General features: G+C 36.0%; 1 protein-coding gene across 3 annotated transcripts; it reads left to right on the top strand.

The window, feature by feature from the left end:
* Positions 1–7,234: 7,234 nt before the first annotated feature.
* On the top strand, positions 7,235–14,181 carry LOC110886096 (autophagy-related protein 11). Of its 3 annotated transcripts, none has more exons than XM_022133854.2 (7): positions 7,235–7,435; positions 8,023–8,071; positions 8,173–9,130; positions 9,611–11,069; positions 12,294–12,511; positions 13,019–13,232; positions 13,622–14,181. In XM_022133854.2, exons 3-7 carry the CDS (start codon positions 8,184–8,186, stop codon positions 13,955–13,957), a joined length of 3,174 nt encoding a protein of 1,057 aa, XP_021989546.1. In that variant the 5' UTR covers positions 7,235–7,435; positions 8,023–8,071; positions 8,173–8,183; the 3' UTR covers positions 13,958–14,181. The 3 variants fall into 3 exon arrangements, with proteins under 3 accessions (XP_021989546.1, XP_035834603.1, XP_021989548.1); XM_022133856.2 differs by lacking the exon at positions 7,235–7,435 and adding an exon at positions 7,626–7,830; XM_035978710.1 differs by lacking the exon at positions 7,235–7,435 and adding an exon at positions 7,491–7,582 and having other exon boundaries at positions 8,023–9,130.
* The last annotated feature ends 209 nt before the right edge of the window (positions 14,182–14,390 follow it).

Genomic DNA, 14,390 nt, shown 5'->3' with positions numbered 1-14,390 from the left:
TAGTATAACCTTTGATTATTTGCGCACTTTTGCACTTGTTTAAGAGATTATCTTAGTTATTGTAGTAGGCCCCTCTTTTGAAGGCGACGTTACCCTCAACCCAGTAGTTTGAGTCAGCAAGGATACAATCCTAAAGGGTCGGATTATTGAAAGATAATGAATTAAGTTATTAATGCAAATTATGGTAGGCCCCTCTTTTGGAGGTGACGTTACCCTCGACTAAGTAGTCTGAGTCAGCAGGGATACAGTCCTAAATAGCCGGGTTATAGTATTAATAGTAGTTAACTTATGAGGGGGTCAAAGAGTTTGGATCCCCGCCATCCAATACCTATGGGCATTGAAGGAGATCCTACTAAATTTGACCCAGGTCCCTTGCAGGACCTCTAAACGCTGAACAAGGGCAAGACCCTTACCAAACCGTTCCCTTAACCCCCGACCAGGTAGCCAACATACCTCCATATAGACCGTGGAGATATGAATGGTGAAAATATTTTATTTTATATAGACAGTAAAATAATGCCAAGACACCACGGACAAACGATAAGGAAAGATCACCTTCAACATAAGCAACTAGTTATTAAAGTCATTAATACAAAACCAAATAAAAAGTGCAAAAGATTGAAAATAAAAAGTATTATACTAAACACTTGTCTTCACCAAGTGATGTAAGAGACTTAGGCAAACATGGCCTTGATTGTCAAGAACTCTTACGATCAATCTTGGATCCCGAGACGACTCACACACTCTATGATGGACAATGGATGATGGTGGTGGATGATGGTGTTGTGATGGTGGTGGGTGGTGGATGAAGTGTGAGAGAGGTGGTGTGCCAAGGGATGAGTTGCAATGAAACCAAGCACTCCTATTTATAGGCTGAACAGAAGGCTGGGCACGGCCCCGTGTCCGCTGGACACGGCCCCTTGCCTGTCTGACACTCTCTCTCTCTTCATTAATTGTAATTCGCAATTACAATTAATGCGCCTGCTGTACTTTCACCACGCCCCCGTGTTCACTGGGCACGGCCCCGTGATGGGCAATAGAAGCTTCTATAGGTTTGTCTTTTCTGCTGCTTCTTGGGCACGGCCCCGTGCTGACTGAGCACGGGGCGTGTTCAGTCTTCTGCCTTCTCTATTTTGCTTGGGAGGATGCTATTGAGGGGTCGGGCAATCCACTTATGTTCCTTTTCTTGTATTTATGTTAGATTTAGCTGTCTTTTTGCTTCTTTTGTGAATTTGAGCTCATTTAATTCTGAAAATACAAAAGGAAGACAAAAACACTCTTTTTCCAACATTAGTACTTAAAAAGGGTTAGTTTTATGCCTCATTTGATGTAATTTATATGTTGCATTTTACACACATCAGATGAAATGTGAAAGTGTTGCTCAAAAAGAGAAGTCTGAACAAAGTGAAGAAGTTAAAATTGCTGAGAAGACGGTTGAAGCTGAGAAGGTGATTAAAGTTGAAAAAGTGGTTGAAGTGGAAAAGATAATCGAAGTTGAAAAGATTGTTGAAATCACCAAACCATGTCAATAGTGCTTGGAATCTTGCAAGTAGTGTGAAGAGAAAGATGAAAAGCTGAGTGAGCAAGATAAGATGAAAGAAAAATTACTGTTCGATCTCAATTATGTGAAAGAATCATATGATATGTTGAATAGAACAGTAACTGGTCTACAGAAGACAAATTCCGAAAGAGAAGATGCTTTGACCATGTTGAATGCTGTGATGATGTCAAAGCAGAAAGCAATAAATTTTTACATTGAAGAAAGTGCAAAGTGGAAGCAAGAGTTGGAGACAGAAAAGATTGAGAATGAAAGAATTAGACGGTTGTTACAAAGTTATTCTAGTTTTGATTATTTGATTGATCGAATTTATCCAACTGTTGTAGGTCTTGAAGCTTTTCAAGATGAGAAGCCGAAAGAGAAGGATACTGGTAAGAAACAAAGTGTCAGTTATAACAAGTGTCCGCCTCCGATCTGGGAAGGTTATTCTCCTAGAAAACCAAATGAGGAGTAGGTCAAAAAGGCAGTCAATATAAAATTGAAGTCTGAAACAACTGATGAATTACCAGAAAACGTTGACGTCACGTTCACATCGTCTGACACTGATCATGAGTCTGAGTTAATAAAAAAGGTGGTCGATCAGGTGTTGAATAAAGATGAGGAGTCGGAGTCAAAGTCTGAGTCAGAAACTTTGAGTTTGTCGGTCAACAGTTCAAAACCATCGGTTAAAAGGGTTTACAATAAAGAATTCTTGTTATCAAAATCTAATTTGAATGACGAACCAATCAAAGTGGCATATACTTTGAATGATTCAGACAACTTATATTCTGATGAAGAATTTCCAATAAGAAGTGTTCAAACTGAAAAGATCAAAAAGGTTTTCAAATTAACAGAAATTAATATTCCTGAAATAAAAGATTTAAATCTTAATGAAAAACCTAAAAAATACACTTCAAGAGATCAACAAAAAGTAAACAAAATTTTAAACAAGAAAAAGAGTTACGGTTCTGGTTCTGGTTTTCAAAAGAAATTAAACCATAACGGTAATTTCAAAAAGAAGGGCTTAGGTTTTGTTCCACCGAAAAATCATAAAAATGAAAAATCTTATAAACCAAAAACCGTATTTGTTTCAGGGTCCAGTTCTGATGAAGAAGAAAAGAGCTCATTCTGGAAACAATCAAACAGAGATTTCCTTGCGAAGAGGCAAGAAAGAATGAAGAATGGAGCCAGTCAGAGAAAGGAGACAAGAACCTGTTATCGATGTCAAGAAATTGGTCACATAGCCTGGAATTGTCCAAAGGCTACTAAAACTAAACAGGAAGTTGTTTCTAAACTGAAAGAAAAAGTTGTTGATAAAACTGAACCATCAACTAAAAAATTCAAAGTTTTCAAAAACTCAACATATGAAGTTGGTGAATGTTCAAACAGGTTTTACAAGAGAAGGGTGAATCTTGACAGTCAAAAGTGGGTTGTTAAGAAATCAGATGTAAAATCTGGCGATAAATCTGATTCCACAAAGTCAGAGGAGCCACAAGTTGTTTCAAAAGAAGAAAACTCAGTTCCTCCAATGGATGATGTGAACTTTCTACCATTGAGGACTGAAAATTTTAAACAAAAGGTGGGAAAAGTTGAGATCTCGAATCAATTCTGTTCTGAGAAGAAAGAATTTGATGTTGATAAAGCGTTTAATGGGAATGTGAAACATATTTTTGAGAAAATGGTAAAGGGAAAGGCAAAAGGGGTAAAAGATTTTTATAAAGAGAAAAGAAATGTTGGAACCCCAGGTGAAGTTGAGAAGGTCACACCCAAAGCTGGTCAGGCTTGGGTGTCTGTGTTCTTTACTTAAAATCCTGACTTGCCGGAGCTCCCAAGTTGGTAATCGTGGAGCAGGAATCGGCATATTTCTTGAGAATTTCACTTCGGTGATATTTCGAAGTTCAAAAGGATTAATCAGGGACATTAAGTTGTACTTGATTCATCTTTCCTACTAGTGATATTTGTTGATAAAAATCTTAAAATTGTTAAATTTTTCAAGTGTTTGAATAAAACAAAATGATGAGTAATCCCCAACTTTACAAGTAGTAAAATCAACGAAACTTATTTTCCAGAAAAACCATTTTGATTAAAACAAACTTAAGTGTTTTGAAATCATAATGGGAAAATAGTTTGTTGTAAGGGAAAGTTATGATTGTTTATGCCAAGTGAATGGAGTATTGAAGCATTTCACATCAAGTTGTCACTTTATTGTACAGTTTGTTTTCAAATTTTCTCAGAAAATCAAAACTGAAACATATTTTGATTTTAGGGGGAGTAAAAATTTTAGGAAATTTCGAAAATTTGAAAAATCCAAAAACATGATAAAACCAGAAAAAGCCAAAAACATTGAAAAATTAAAAACTGAGTTTTGTTGCGAAAAGAGGAAATGATAGTACATCAGTGGACTATCACAGCACGCTAAAGAATTGTAAAGTCAAAATGTGGTAAAAAATCTCACTGCGGATGTGTCAGTAGGTTTTTACAAATTTAATAGATTGTTTTCGAGATATAAACCTAAATTCAAATACTTACTTATCTCGTGGGGAACATTTCTCGGATATATAGGTAACCCCTGAAATCTTGTTTGAAAGATTTTCTATTTCTGACATACTAGGTCTTTGTGCGTGGTGATATCTGGGGTATTATACCAGGACTTCTGATTTTGCGGGAGCAATAGCCTAGTCCTCGTATAATACTTTGCAAAAGCTTTAATTTTAAAGCCAGCCCTCAGTACAAAAAATGATGAAACATTGAAAAATGCTAATCATGTGCTGTTGAAGAAAAGATCCCCAAATGGAACACACCAAAAGACGAGCCGTTATCTCTTTGTACCAACGGAAGTTCTAGCCTGAGCTCTCACGGTCTCGTATTTACCCGTTTACAGATATCATTAGTGTACATTCACCTGTAAGACTGAATATAGAAATCTGGATACGAGAAGATATTCTGAGGTGGCACACGCAAATAAGTTTAAGTGCTTAAAACACTAATCTCATATCTCGGAACATTTGAACTTTGTGTGAAAATTTAAGTGGATCAGTATAGTGACAATCTAGGTGAATTGTTTAGAACTTAAAATGTGTAAATCTTAACGGTGTTTGTGAAGTTTAAGTGCTTAAAACACTAATCTCATATCTCGGAACATTTGAACTTTGTGTGAAAATTTAAGTGGATCAGTATACTGACAATCTAGGTGAATTGTTTAGAACTTAAAATGTGTAAAGCTTAACGGTGTTTGTGATTTGTCTCTTAAACTGATATGATCCTCTTACACAAACTCACAAAATGATTGTTTGTAAATATTTCTTTACAACATTTCATTAAATTCAAAAATCCAAAAAGATTTTAAGTGTGTTTTAGCATAAAATTTTGAAAAATGCAAAAAGATTTTCGACAACTGATGTTTGAAAAGCTGATTTTCAAAATTCCAAGTGCTAAACATGATGAACATTTCGTGAGGGGGAGTCTGTGTATAATAAGAAAAGATTTTGGATGTTTTGCCTACAAGTGATCATCAGAAGCTTTTAAATGTTAAATCATTCTATTTCTACAAGTGGTTCATCAGAGATTAAAATTGTAAAATCATTTCTTGGTTGTTTGATTTCTGCAAGTGGTATATAAATTTGTCAAATTTTAAATTTGTGAAATTTATTGTGAGGTAGAGATGGTGCAGGTTAGCCAGGTTTTGATACCTGAAGAAAGAGCCAAGTTCTGATCCTGGAACGGAAGTTCATGCTAGTTGCAGATGATGATGAACTTAAGGAATCAAGAGATCTGATCAAGAGAAGATAGAGTCAGATTGAGATCCTGGAAGAGAGAAAGAAGAGATTAAAGATTAGATCAACATCCATGGGGGAGGTTAGCTGTTGGTGCTGATATAAAGAAAAAAAAATTGAGGATACTTTACATTGTCAGATACTTCAGAAGAGTTCGAAAAGACTGATAAAGACTGAAGATTGAAGACTCGACACTGAAGACTTCGTCAACATCCGAGGGGGAGTCTGTTGGTGCATCCGTCTGTCGACTTCGTCTTGTATCGAGTCTTGTACTAGATTGTATAGATCAGGGCACGCAAAACGAGAAATGTGGGTGTGATGGTATTTCGCACGAAATAGCAATCAGCTATTTCGTATGAAATTAAACAGGTATTTCGCACGAAATCATTGTTTTCGTTTGAAAGTGATTTCGCTTGGGTTATTTCATGCGAAATTACCTCACCTATATATATGTGTTGTGCCTTGTCAACTAATTTCATACGAAAGGTCCGGTTCCAGAGCCAAAGTGCTGCTGAAGTGTCTACTTGCTGTAAAACTTTGTCAAATTAATCAAAAGACATTTTAAAATGAATTGCAAGCTGTTTCGAACTCGATACGTTAGTTTCCTCCTCTCGTATTGAGTAGAACACCTCTGAATAACTCGTTTTGGTCGTGAAAACGATCCTACATTTATTATTATTATTATTATTATTATTATTATTATTATTATTTATTTTTGCTTTTTGACTCTTTTGCTCTTTTGTCTTTTCTTTTTTTTTATTTTATAGTTTTATTTTTTTTTTTTTAACTTTTTTAACTTTTTTGGCCTTTTGTCTTTTTCTTGTTGATTGTTATTGTAGAATAGTGGTTGCCACCAGCATGGCAGCCGTCTATTGGTTGCTTTTAGTTTTTTTTATTTGCTACAACTTTTTTTTCTTTGCCTTTCCTTTTATCTTTTTTAGATTTTTTATAGCTTTGTATTCTTTTATACTTTTATGATTTCTTTTATCTTTTACTTTTTATTTATAATTTTGTATTCTTTTACCTCTTAACTTTTAACGTTAACATTTACAACCCTTTAACTTTATAAAAACTTTGTAATCAAGTTTTACGTGTTTATTTTTATTTACGTGTTGGTATAAATTAAAATTGATTTGCATTATTTTGCGTTTACACGTAAATTTTTCGCGGAAATGAGTTGGGTCAGGTATAATATATTCTCATCCGTATAATTATGTATGTTTTTAGTTAGTCTATATTTTAACGTAATTTTTTGAAAAATGAGTCGTGTCAAATATAATACACTTTCACGCTTATTTTTATTTACGTTTTCAGTTTCTCTACGTTTTGACATAACTTTTGTTTTGGAAACAAGTAGAGTAACATATAATACGTTTTCATTAGACTGTAGAAATTCGAGTCACTTTGCGTTTTCACATCGTCGCAACGCGCCGTAACTATTTTCTTACGTACTTATTTTATTGCACGTGTCGGTATAAATTCAAATTGTTTACCTTTCGATGTATTTTTTTTCAGAGAATATGTCAAGTCAAATATAACACGTTTCTATGTTTATTTTTATGTACTTTTTTTTCTTTCTTGATTTTTTTCTAGACTTTATTATTTCTATTTCTATACTTTTCTTTATGTTTAGTGTTTTAGTTTTATGTTTTTTAATTGAAATAACGTTTTAGACGTTATATATAAAATAACGTTTAAGTTTTCATTTATAATTAATTTAAAATCAGCCCAGCTCGTTGTCCAATTTAAATTTATTCTTATTGTTTTCAATCGATGTAAAAAATATGTCAATATTCTTTTGAGTTTATTTCTTTTGATTGGTTGTCATATTAAACCAGAATAGATATCGAACGAAACCCAACAGCAGCATAGCGCGGATAATCCAACTATAGTTATAAAGAAATGTAACAACCAAAACATAATCATGAACGGACTCCATATAGTCTCCAACTCTCCATCATAATCCACCCCGAAAACATAAATATCAAACGGTGAATATCAACACATAATCAAACACCCATAAATCACAAATTGTATAGGAAGAACAGAACCAGTACAAAAGGGAAAGATCAAATCTTCTCTGATCCCCCTGCCTTGTGGTTTACGTTACTCATCATCTCAAAAGGTTTATCTGCCACCCATACTACTTACTTATATTTTAATAATCAACCCATAAAAATCACACTTTTATAACATTCATTGAATCTTTAAATATTCTATTAGAAGACTCTTCTTTCGTGATGAACTTGTTCTTTCTAACCCAAATCCTTAAGTAATTCCATACGTTCTTCTTTCCGTCTTTGCTTTTACGCCATTGATTATCTAATTATCTCCCTGTTGGGTTTTTCTTTCTTGATATTATTTTTTTTTTTTCATCAAACCCATTATTAAAGTTTAGTGTATATACAAGTTTACTTTGTTTTCCTTTCTGGGTATTCGTTATCTTGGCTAAAAATCTTATCTTTTTCAAGATTTGAGTGTTGATTTGGATAATCTTGGGGTTCTACCGACAGAATCTTGGTGGGTTTTCTTGAATTTTGTCTGGATTTCAATGGTCGGTGTTGATCAGTATTAGGGTTTTGTTAATGGTAGATTTTGTTTGTGTTTATAATCAGTTTATGAAATTAGATGACTTTTGTAGATTTTGGTGGTGGGTATTGATTTAATTTAGGGTTTATTGAGGTTTGAAGTTTGAACTGAATCTTGTTGCAGATTTGGGAGATGGTGAAAAGGTAGCTGGATTTGATCAGATTGGTCAAGGGTAAAGTGGTCTTTTTGCATCTTTATATCTGTAATTATAGATCATTGAATCTGAAAATCTTTAAGCTATCTTGGATTCTTGGGTTGATTGGGGTATTTTAGGGTTCTAAAAGATGAGTTCAAGTGAGAATGTGATACAAAGGGGGAAGCTTTTAGTTCATATAGCCGAAAACGGGCATTCTTTTGAACTCGAATGTGACGAATATACCCTTGTGGAATCAATCCAACAGTATTTAGAATCACTATCCAGGATTCGGTTAAACGATCAACTTCTTTTGTATCTGGATTTGAAACTCGAACCTCAAAATCCACTCTCTGCATACAAACTCCCATCCGATGATCGTGAAATTTTCGTATTTAATAAATCAAGAATGCGAAGTAATTCGGTTCCGCCAGGGCCCGAAGAACTCGAACTATTTGAAAACGATTACCCTGATCCGCAAAGACCGTCATCGTCATCACACAATCCGCATCCGTTAGATGACGCCCCAGACCCTGCGTTAAAGGCGTTACCATCCTACGAAGAACAGTTTCGGTACCATTACCAGTTCGGGGACGTAATTTACCGCCGTACAGTTATAAAATACGAGATGTGTGAGCGGTTTGCAAGAGAGCAAAGGGTGCAAGAGAAGGCGTTGGAGATCGCTAGGGGTAATTTGGACCATTTTTATAAAATGATCCTCCAAAACTACACGGATTTTGTGAAGTGTTATTCGCAACAACAACGGACGCATTCGAATCTTTTAGTGAATTTCGGGAGGGATTTAGAACGACTTAGGTCGATTAAACTTATACCCGTGTTACAGACTCCTGATCGCAAGTGTTTGTTGGATTTCGTTAAAGAAGATAATTTGCAAAAAATGGTGGATGATTGTAGTAATTCTCACCGGCAGTTTGAAAGTAAAGTTGGAGACTTTAAGCAGGAATTCGGAGAGTTAAAACAACGAACCGAGCATTTGTTCTCTAGTAAGGCTTCGATCCTCAGTAGAGATTTGGAAAGAACCGTTAAGGAGCACGAACATCATATTAACGAGCAGAAAAGTATAATGCAAGCTTTGAGGTTCGTTCGTTATATTTCGAATCTTGAATTTTTTTTTTTTTTTGTTTTATTCGTTCAAGATAACTATCAAATTGCGAGTTTTGGATAACGTCGAATAAATATGTATTTTGTACAAGACCCCGTTATAATGTGATGTGTACGCTAACATCTCAACCGCACATCTCATCTAATCTAGGCTTTCAATTGAACGCGGTGGCCCAATAGTAATTAACTTTTCATAAATACGCACGTTATTTGCATAATTACGCATGGGTTGGGTTAAACCCTAATTACGCACGTTATTTGCATAATTACGCATGGGTTGGGTTAACCCTAATTACGCATGTTATTTGCATAATTATGCACAATATATTGGGGCTCGCGTACCGTTGCACGTTAAGAGCTTTTTGTATTTTAAACCTTTCACACCTTAATTACGAGTTTAATATAAGCGTCAAATAAATGTGTTTTTTACATTAAATTCAAATTGCATTTATGCAGCAAAGATGTTGGCTTGGTGAAGAAACTCGTGGACGATTGTTTGACCAGTCAACTCTCCAATTCTCTCCGTCCTCACGATGCCGTATCCGCATTAGGCCCGATGTACGAAGGCCACGCCAAAAGTTATCTCCCGAAAATGCAAGATTGCGAGCGTGCCATTACCAACCTTCTAATCTTCTGCAAAAACAAGAAAACTGAAATGAATACTTTCGTTCACAAATACATGCAAAAAATCGCGTACATTCAGTACACAATCAAAGACGTAAGGTACAAGTTTTCGGTTTTCACAGAAGCGTTAAAACGCCAAAATGATCAATTCGAGCATTTGAAAGTGGTTCGTGGAATCGGGCCCGCGTACAGAGCGTGTTTGGCGGAGATAGTAAGAAGAAAAGCGTCAATGAAACTTTATATGGGAATGGCGGGCCACTTAGCCGAAAGACTTGCAACCAAACGGGAATCGGAGATAAGAAGAAGAGAAGACTTTTTGAAAGTCAACAGTCTGTTTATACCTCGAGATATTTTAGCATCGATGGGATTATACGATACACCTAGCACATGTGATGTTAACGTAGCTCCTTTTGATACTAATTTACTCGATATAGACATATCAGATTTGGACCGTTTTGCCCCTGAGCATTTAGTCGGGCTTTCGTTTAAAAAGTGTCCATCTTCAATGTCTCAAGACGGTGAAGAAGGTTCCGAAAGCGGTACCGAAAATTATAACGATTTTGTGGAAGCTTCTGAATTGGTGGAGATTGCGGGGACTAGTAAACTAGAAGTTGAAAACGCAAAACTAAAAGCCGAACTTGCTTCAACTATAGCTATTCTTTGTTCTTATTCGCCTGAAACCGAATTCGAAGATAGTGAAATCGGGAACGTGTTAAAAGACTCCGCCGAAAAAACTGCCGAGGCGTTGCGGTTGAAAGACGAACACGAGAAACATTTGGTCAATATGTTGAAAGTCAAACAAATGCAGTGTGAATCGTATGAGAAACGGATAAAAGAGCTTGAAAATCGGTTGTCGGATCAGTATTCGTTAGAACACAAACTTAATAAAGACGCATCGTCTGAGCCTATGGATGAAGCTTCTTATGCGTCTAGTTCGTTACTTTTGAAATCAGGAGGTAACGATTCATCCGGAACGATGAACCCGAATATGGATTCATCAATGGTGGAACCGACCCGTGATGAGAAAGACGAAAAGGAGACGATGGTGGCGGATGTCGGGATGGTATTGGCCACTAGTTCAAGCGGTGATTACATGCCACCACCGTTGAAAAGTTTGACTAATGATGACCAGGTCAAAGCTAGTGGTGATGTTGCGGAGTTGCGGAATTTGCTTACGGAGAAATCGAACCAGTTAAATGAGACGGAAACTAAGCTTCAAGCTGCAATGGAGGAGGTTACAAGGTTGGTTAGCGAGTTGGATATTAGTCGGAATCTTCTAGATGAATCTCAGGTAATGTTATATAATATTGAATAATCATAAGGGTTAATATCAGATAAAAACTAGGGATGCAAACGAGCCGAGCTACTCGAGAAAAAGCTCGAAACGAGTCAAACCCTATCCAGCTCGAGCCGAGCTTGAGCCTAGAATAAAGCTCGTTTATTTATCGAGCCTGAGCTCGAGCCTGGCGTGTGAAGCTCGTCAGGCTCGTCGAGCCTTGTCGAGCCTTATCAAGCCTTAGTGTAATATTAGTTTTTATTAATATTTAATAACATTTACCCATTATTTAAGGTTGTCTAGTCAATGAGCCGAGCCGACCCATTATTTAAGGGGCTAAACGAGTCTATCCTATGTATTATTTTTATTTAATATATTAATTAATAGATAATAAACGAGCTTGGCTAAATTAATTGAGCTTGAGCTCGAGCCTGGTTGAGCTCGGGCTCGGCTTGTTTGCAACCCTAATAAAAACAATATACTTTCTTGTTTTCCACGAAAAGCCCCTCAACTTGTAAAAAATACATGAAAAGTCACTAAACTAATTCTTGTATATTAAATTCCCAAGTTTGGTTAAATGTATTAACTCTTAAATTGATCAAAATTTGATAAACAGACATTCAACAAAAAAAAAGAAATTATACCATCTTAATTTGATCAATTTAAAAGTTAAAAAGGTATTATTTAAGAATAAATAAATAAATCATATATGAATATTAGACAAGTTTGCGACTTTAATATACAAAAACGAGTTTAGTGACTTTTCTTGTTTTTTTACAAGTTCATGGACTTTAATATTACCAAAATTAGGTTGAGGGACTTTTTTTTTATGAAAAATAAGATAGTATATTGTTTTTTGAGTTAATTGCCCGGATGGTCCCTGTGATTTCACGTTTTTTCACGTTTAGTCCCCACCTTTTGAAAATAGCAGGTATGCTCCCTATGGTTTGTTATTTTGTTACTCGGATAGTCCCCTGAGTAGATGTCAATTAGTTTGGAAATATCAGGTATGCTCCCTATGGTTTGTCATTTTGTTACTCGGATAGTCCCCTGAGTAAATGTCAGGGGACTATCCGAGTAACAAAATGACAAACCACAGGGAGCATACCTGCTATTTCCGAAAGGTGAGGACTAAACGTGAAAAAACGTAAAACCATAGGGACCATCCAAGCAATTAACTCTTGTTTTTTTTTTTACAAGTTCAAGGACTATATATTAATATTTTGTTTTGTGGTATAGATGAATTGTGCTCACTTGGAGAACTGTCTACATGAAGCAAGAGAAGAGGCTCAAACTCATCTATGTACAGCTGACCGTAGGGCAGCTGAATATACTTCATTACGTGCGTCTGCTGTCAAAATCCGAAGCCTTTTTGAAAGGCTAAAAGTGTGTGTTTCATCAGGTGGTGTGGCCAGTTTCGCTGAGTCACTGCGTGCTTTAGCTCAATCTCTCGCCAAGTAAGCCCTCGACATTTTACACGTTTTGAATATGACGAATTGCACGTAAAGAGAATGTACTTTCAGTCAATTTTCACTATGGTTCGTAGTTCATACTAGGTGTCTATACTCTATAGGAACCAAACGTTCAGTGAACTGTTTAGCGGGAAGTTCGTTTTTTAATAAATGAACGGACATGAACAAAAGTTTGTTCATTTAATTAACCGAACGAACATGGCCGCGTGTCTTGTTTGTTCATTTACGTCCGTTTGTTTATGTTCGTTTACATTTTCATTTAAAGTTATTTATAAACGAACACGAAGTCACGAACACATTCAATTTTTTAAAGAACGTATACGAATAAGAAAATCTGCGTGTTTAAGTGATCATGGCCTTTCATTCGTTTATTTAAAGTTAAACGTACATGCTTAGTTCATACTAGTCTATAAGGCGCTAAAAATAGTATGAAAAGTCGGATCAATTGTAATTTTTGAGTTTTATGGAAATTGTGTTGTTTTCTTTGTTTAGTTCTGCAAATGAGAACGCGGATGACGGCATAAACGAGTTCCGCGAGTGTGTTCGAATGCTCGCTGAGAAAGTCGGTATGCTAACAAGGCAACGAGCCGAGTTGATTGATAGGTACACAAAGGCGGAGACATCACATGAACAACTTACAAAAGATTTGGAAGAAAAGAAAGAGTTGGTCAACAATTTGTACATGAAGCTTCAATCCGAAAAACAGGTTTAATTTCTACCAAAATCACAAACATATTACCAATAGTAATATTTATACTAAAGAGTAAAATGTCATTTTCGTCCCTGAGGTTTGGCCAGTTTTGCGACCTTCGTCTAAAGGTTTTTTTTTTTTTCTCATCCATATCCAAAAGGTCTAAAATCTTTGCCATTTTCATGCGGCTCGTTAACTCCATCCATTTTTCTCTGTTAAGTCAGGGGTATTTCCGTCTTTTTTGTTAACGTAAAGGGCAATTCGGTCTTTTTCACTTTATGTACAAGCATTTAGCATAATGTACCGAGTTGATTGATAGGTACAAGCATTTTTCTCTTGCCATTTTCATCCGGCTCATTAACTCCATCCATTTTACCCTTATACTACTTTAATATAATTTTCAGGTTAATAAGGAGAAGATATCATTCGGTCGGTTGGAGCTACACGAGATAGCCGCATTTGTACTTAATGCCGATGGACACTACGAAGCCATAAACCGAAACTGCACGCATTACTATCTTTCTTCAGAGTCGGTTGCCTTATTTACCGATCATCTTCCACACCGACCCGCCCATATCGTGGGCCAGATTGTGCATATAGAGAAACAAACCGTGAAGTCCTCCTCCATGGGCTCGAGCGAGTTGAACCCATACGGTTTACCCATTGGTTGCGAGTATTTTGTGGTGACGGTTGCAATGTTACCGGATACTACCGTTCATTCACCCACTGCTGCTTCCTGATCGTTAAAACTCGGTGAAGATATGATGGAAGATTTAGAACGAAAAAGCCGAGGAAAGTGTACATATACTTGACGTTTTAATTGAAAAATCGAAAAAATTGATTGATTGAATTTGTTCCCACTTGAATGTACAGTTGATGATGATCATAACTTGTTCAGTTGTATAAATTAACTCTCCCAGTTTCATGTAAAAAAAAACTTTGTATATTATTTTTCACTGAATCATCTGTTGATTGAAATAGATTGAGATTGATATAAGAATGGTCAAGCGGGCCTAAAAACCAATGGGCCGGGTTTGAGCCGGGTATTGATAATCCGATACCCATACTTGGTTGTAAAATCATGTAACATACCCGGCTAAACACCCGTTGCTTGGTTATCGGACATACGTGTGGTTATCGGGTATACCTGTTATTTTGTTGATTTGTTAAAAG

Source organism: Helianthus annuus, chromosome 10, assembly GCF_002127325.2.
Source record: "Helianthus annuus cultivar XRQ/B chromosome 10, HanXRQr2.0-SUNRISE, whole genome shotgun sequence".
Lineage (NCBI taxonomy): Eukaryota > Viridiplantae > Streptophyta > Magnoliopsida > Asterales > Asteraceae > Helianthus > Helianthus annuus.
The sequence above is the reverse complement of the archived record's forward strand: the minus strand, read 5'-3'. Positions and strand labels throughout refer to the sequence as shown.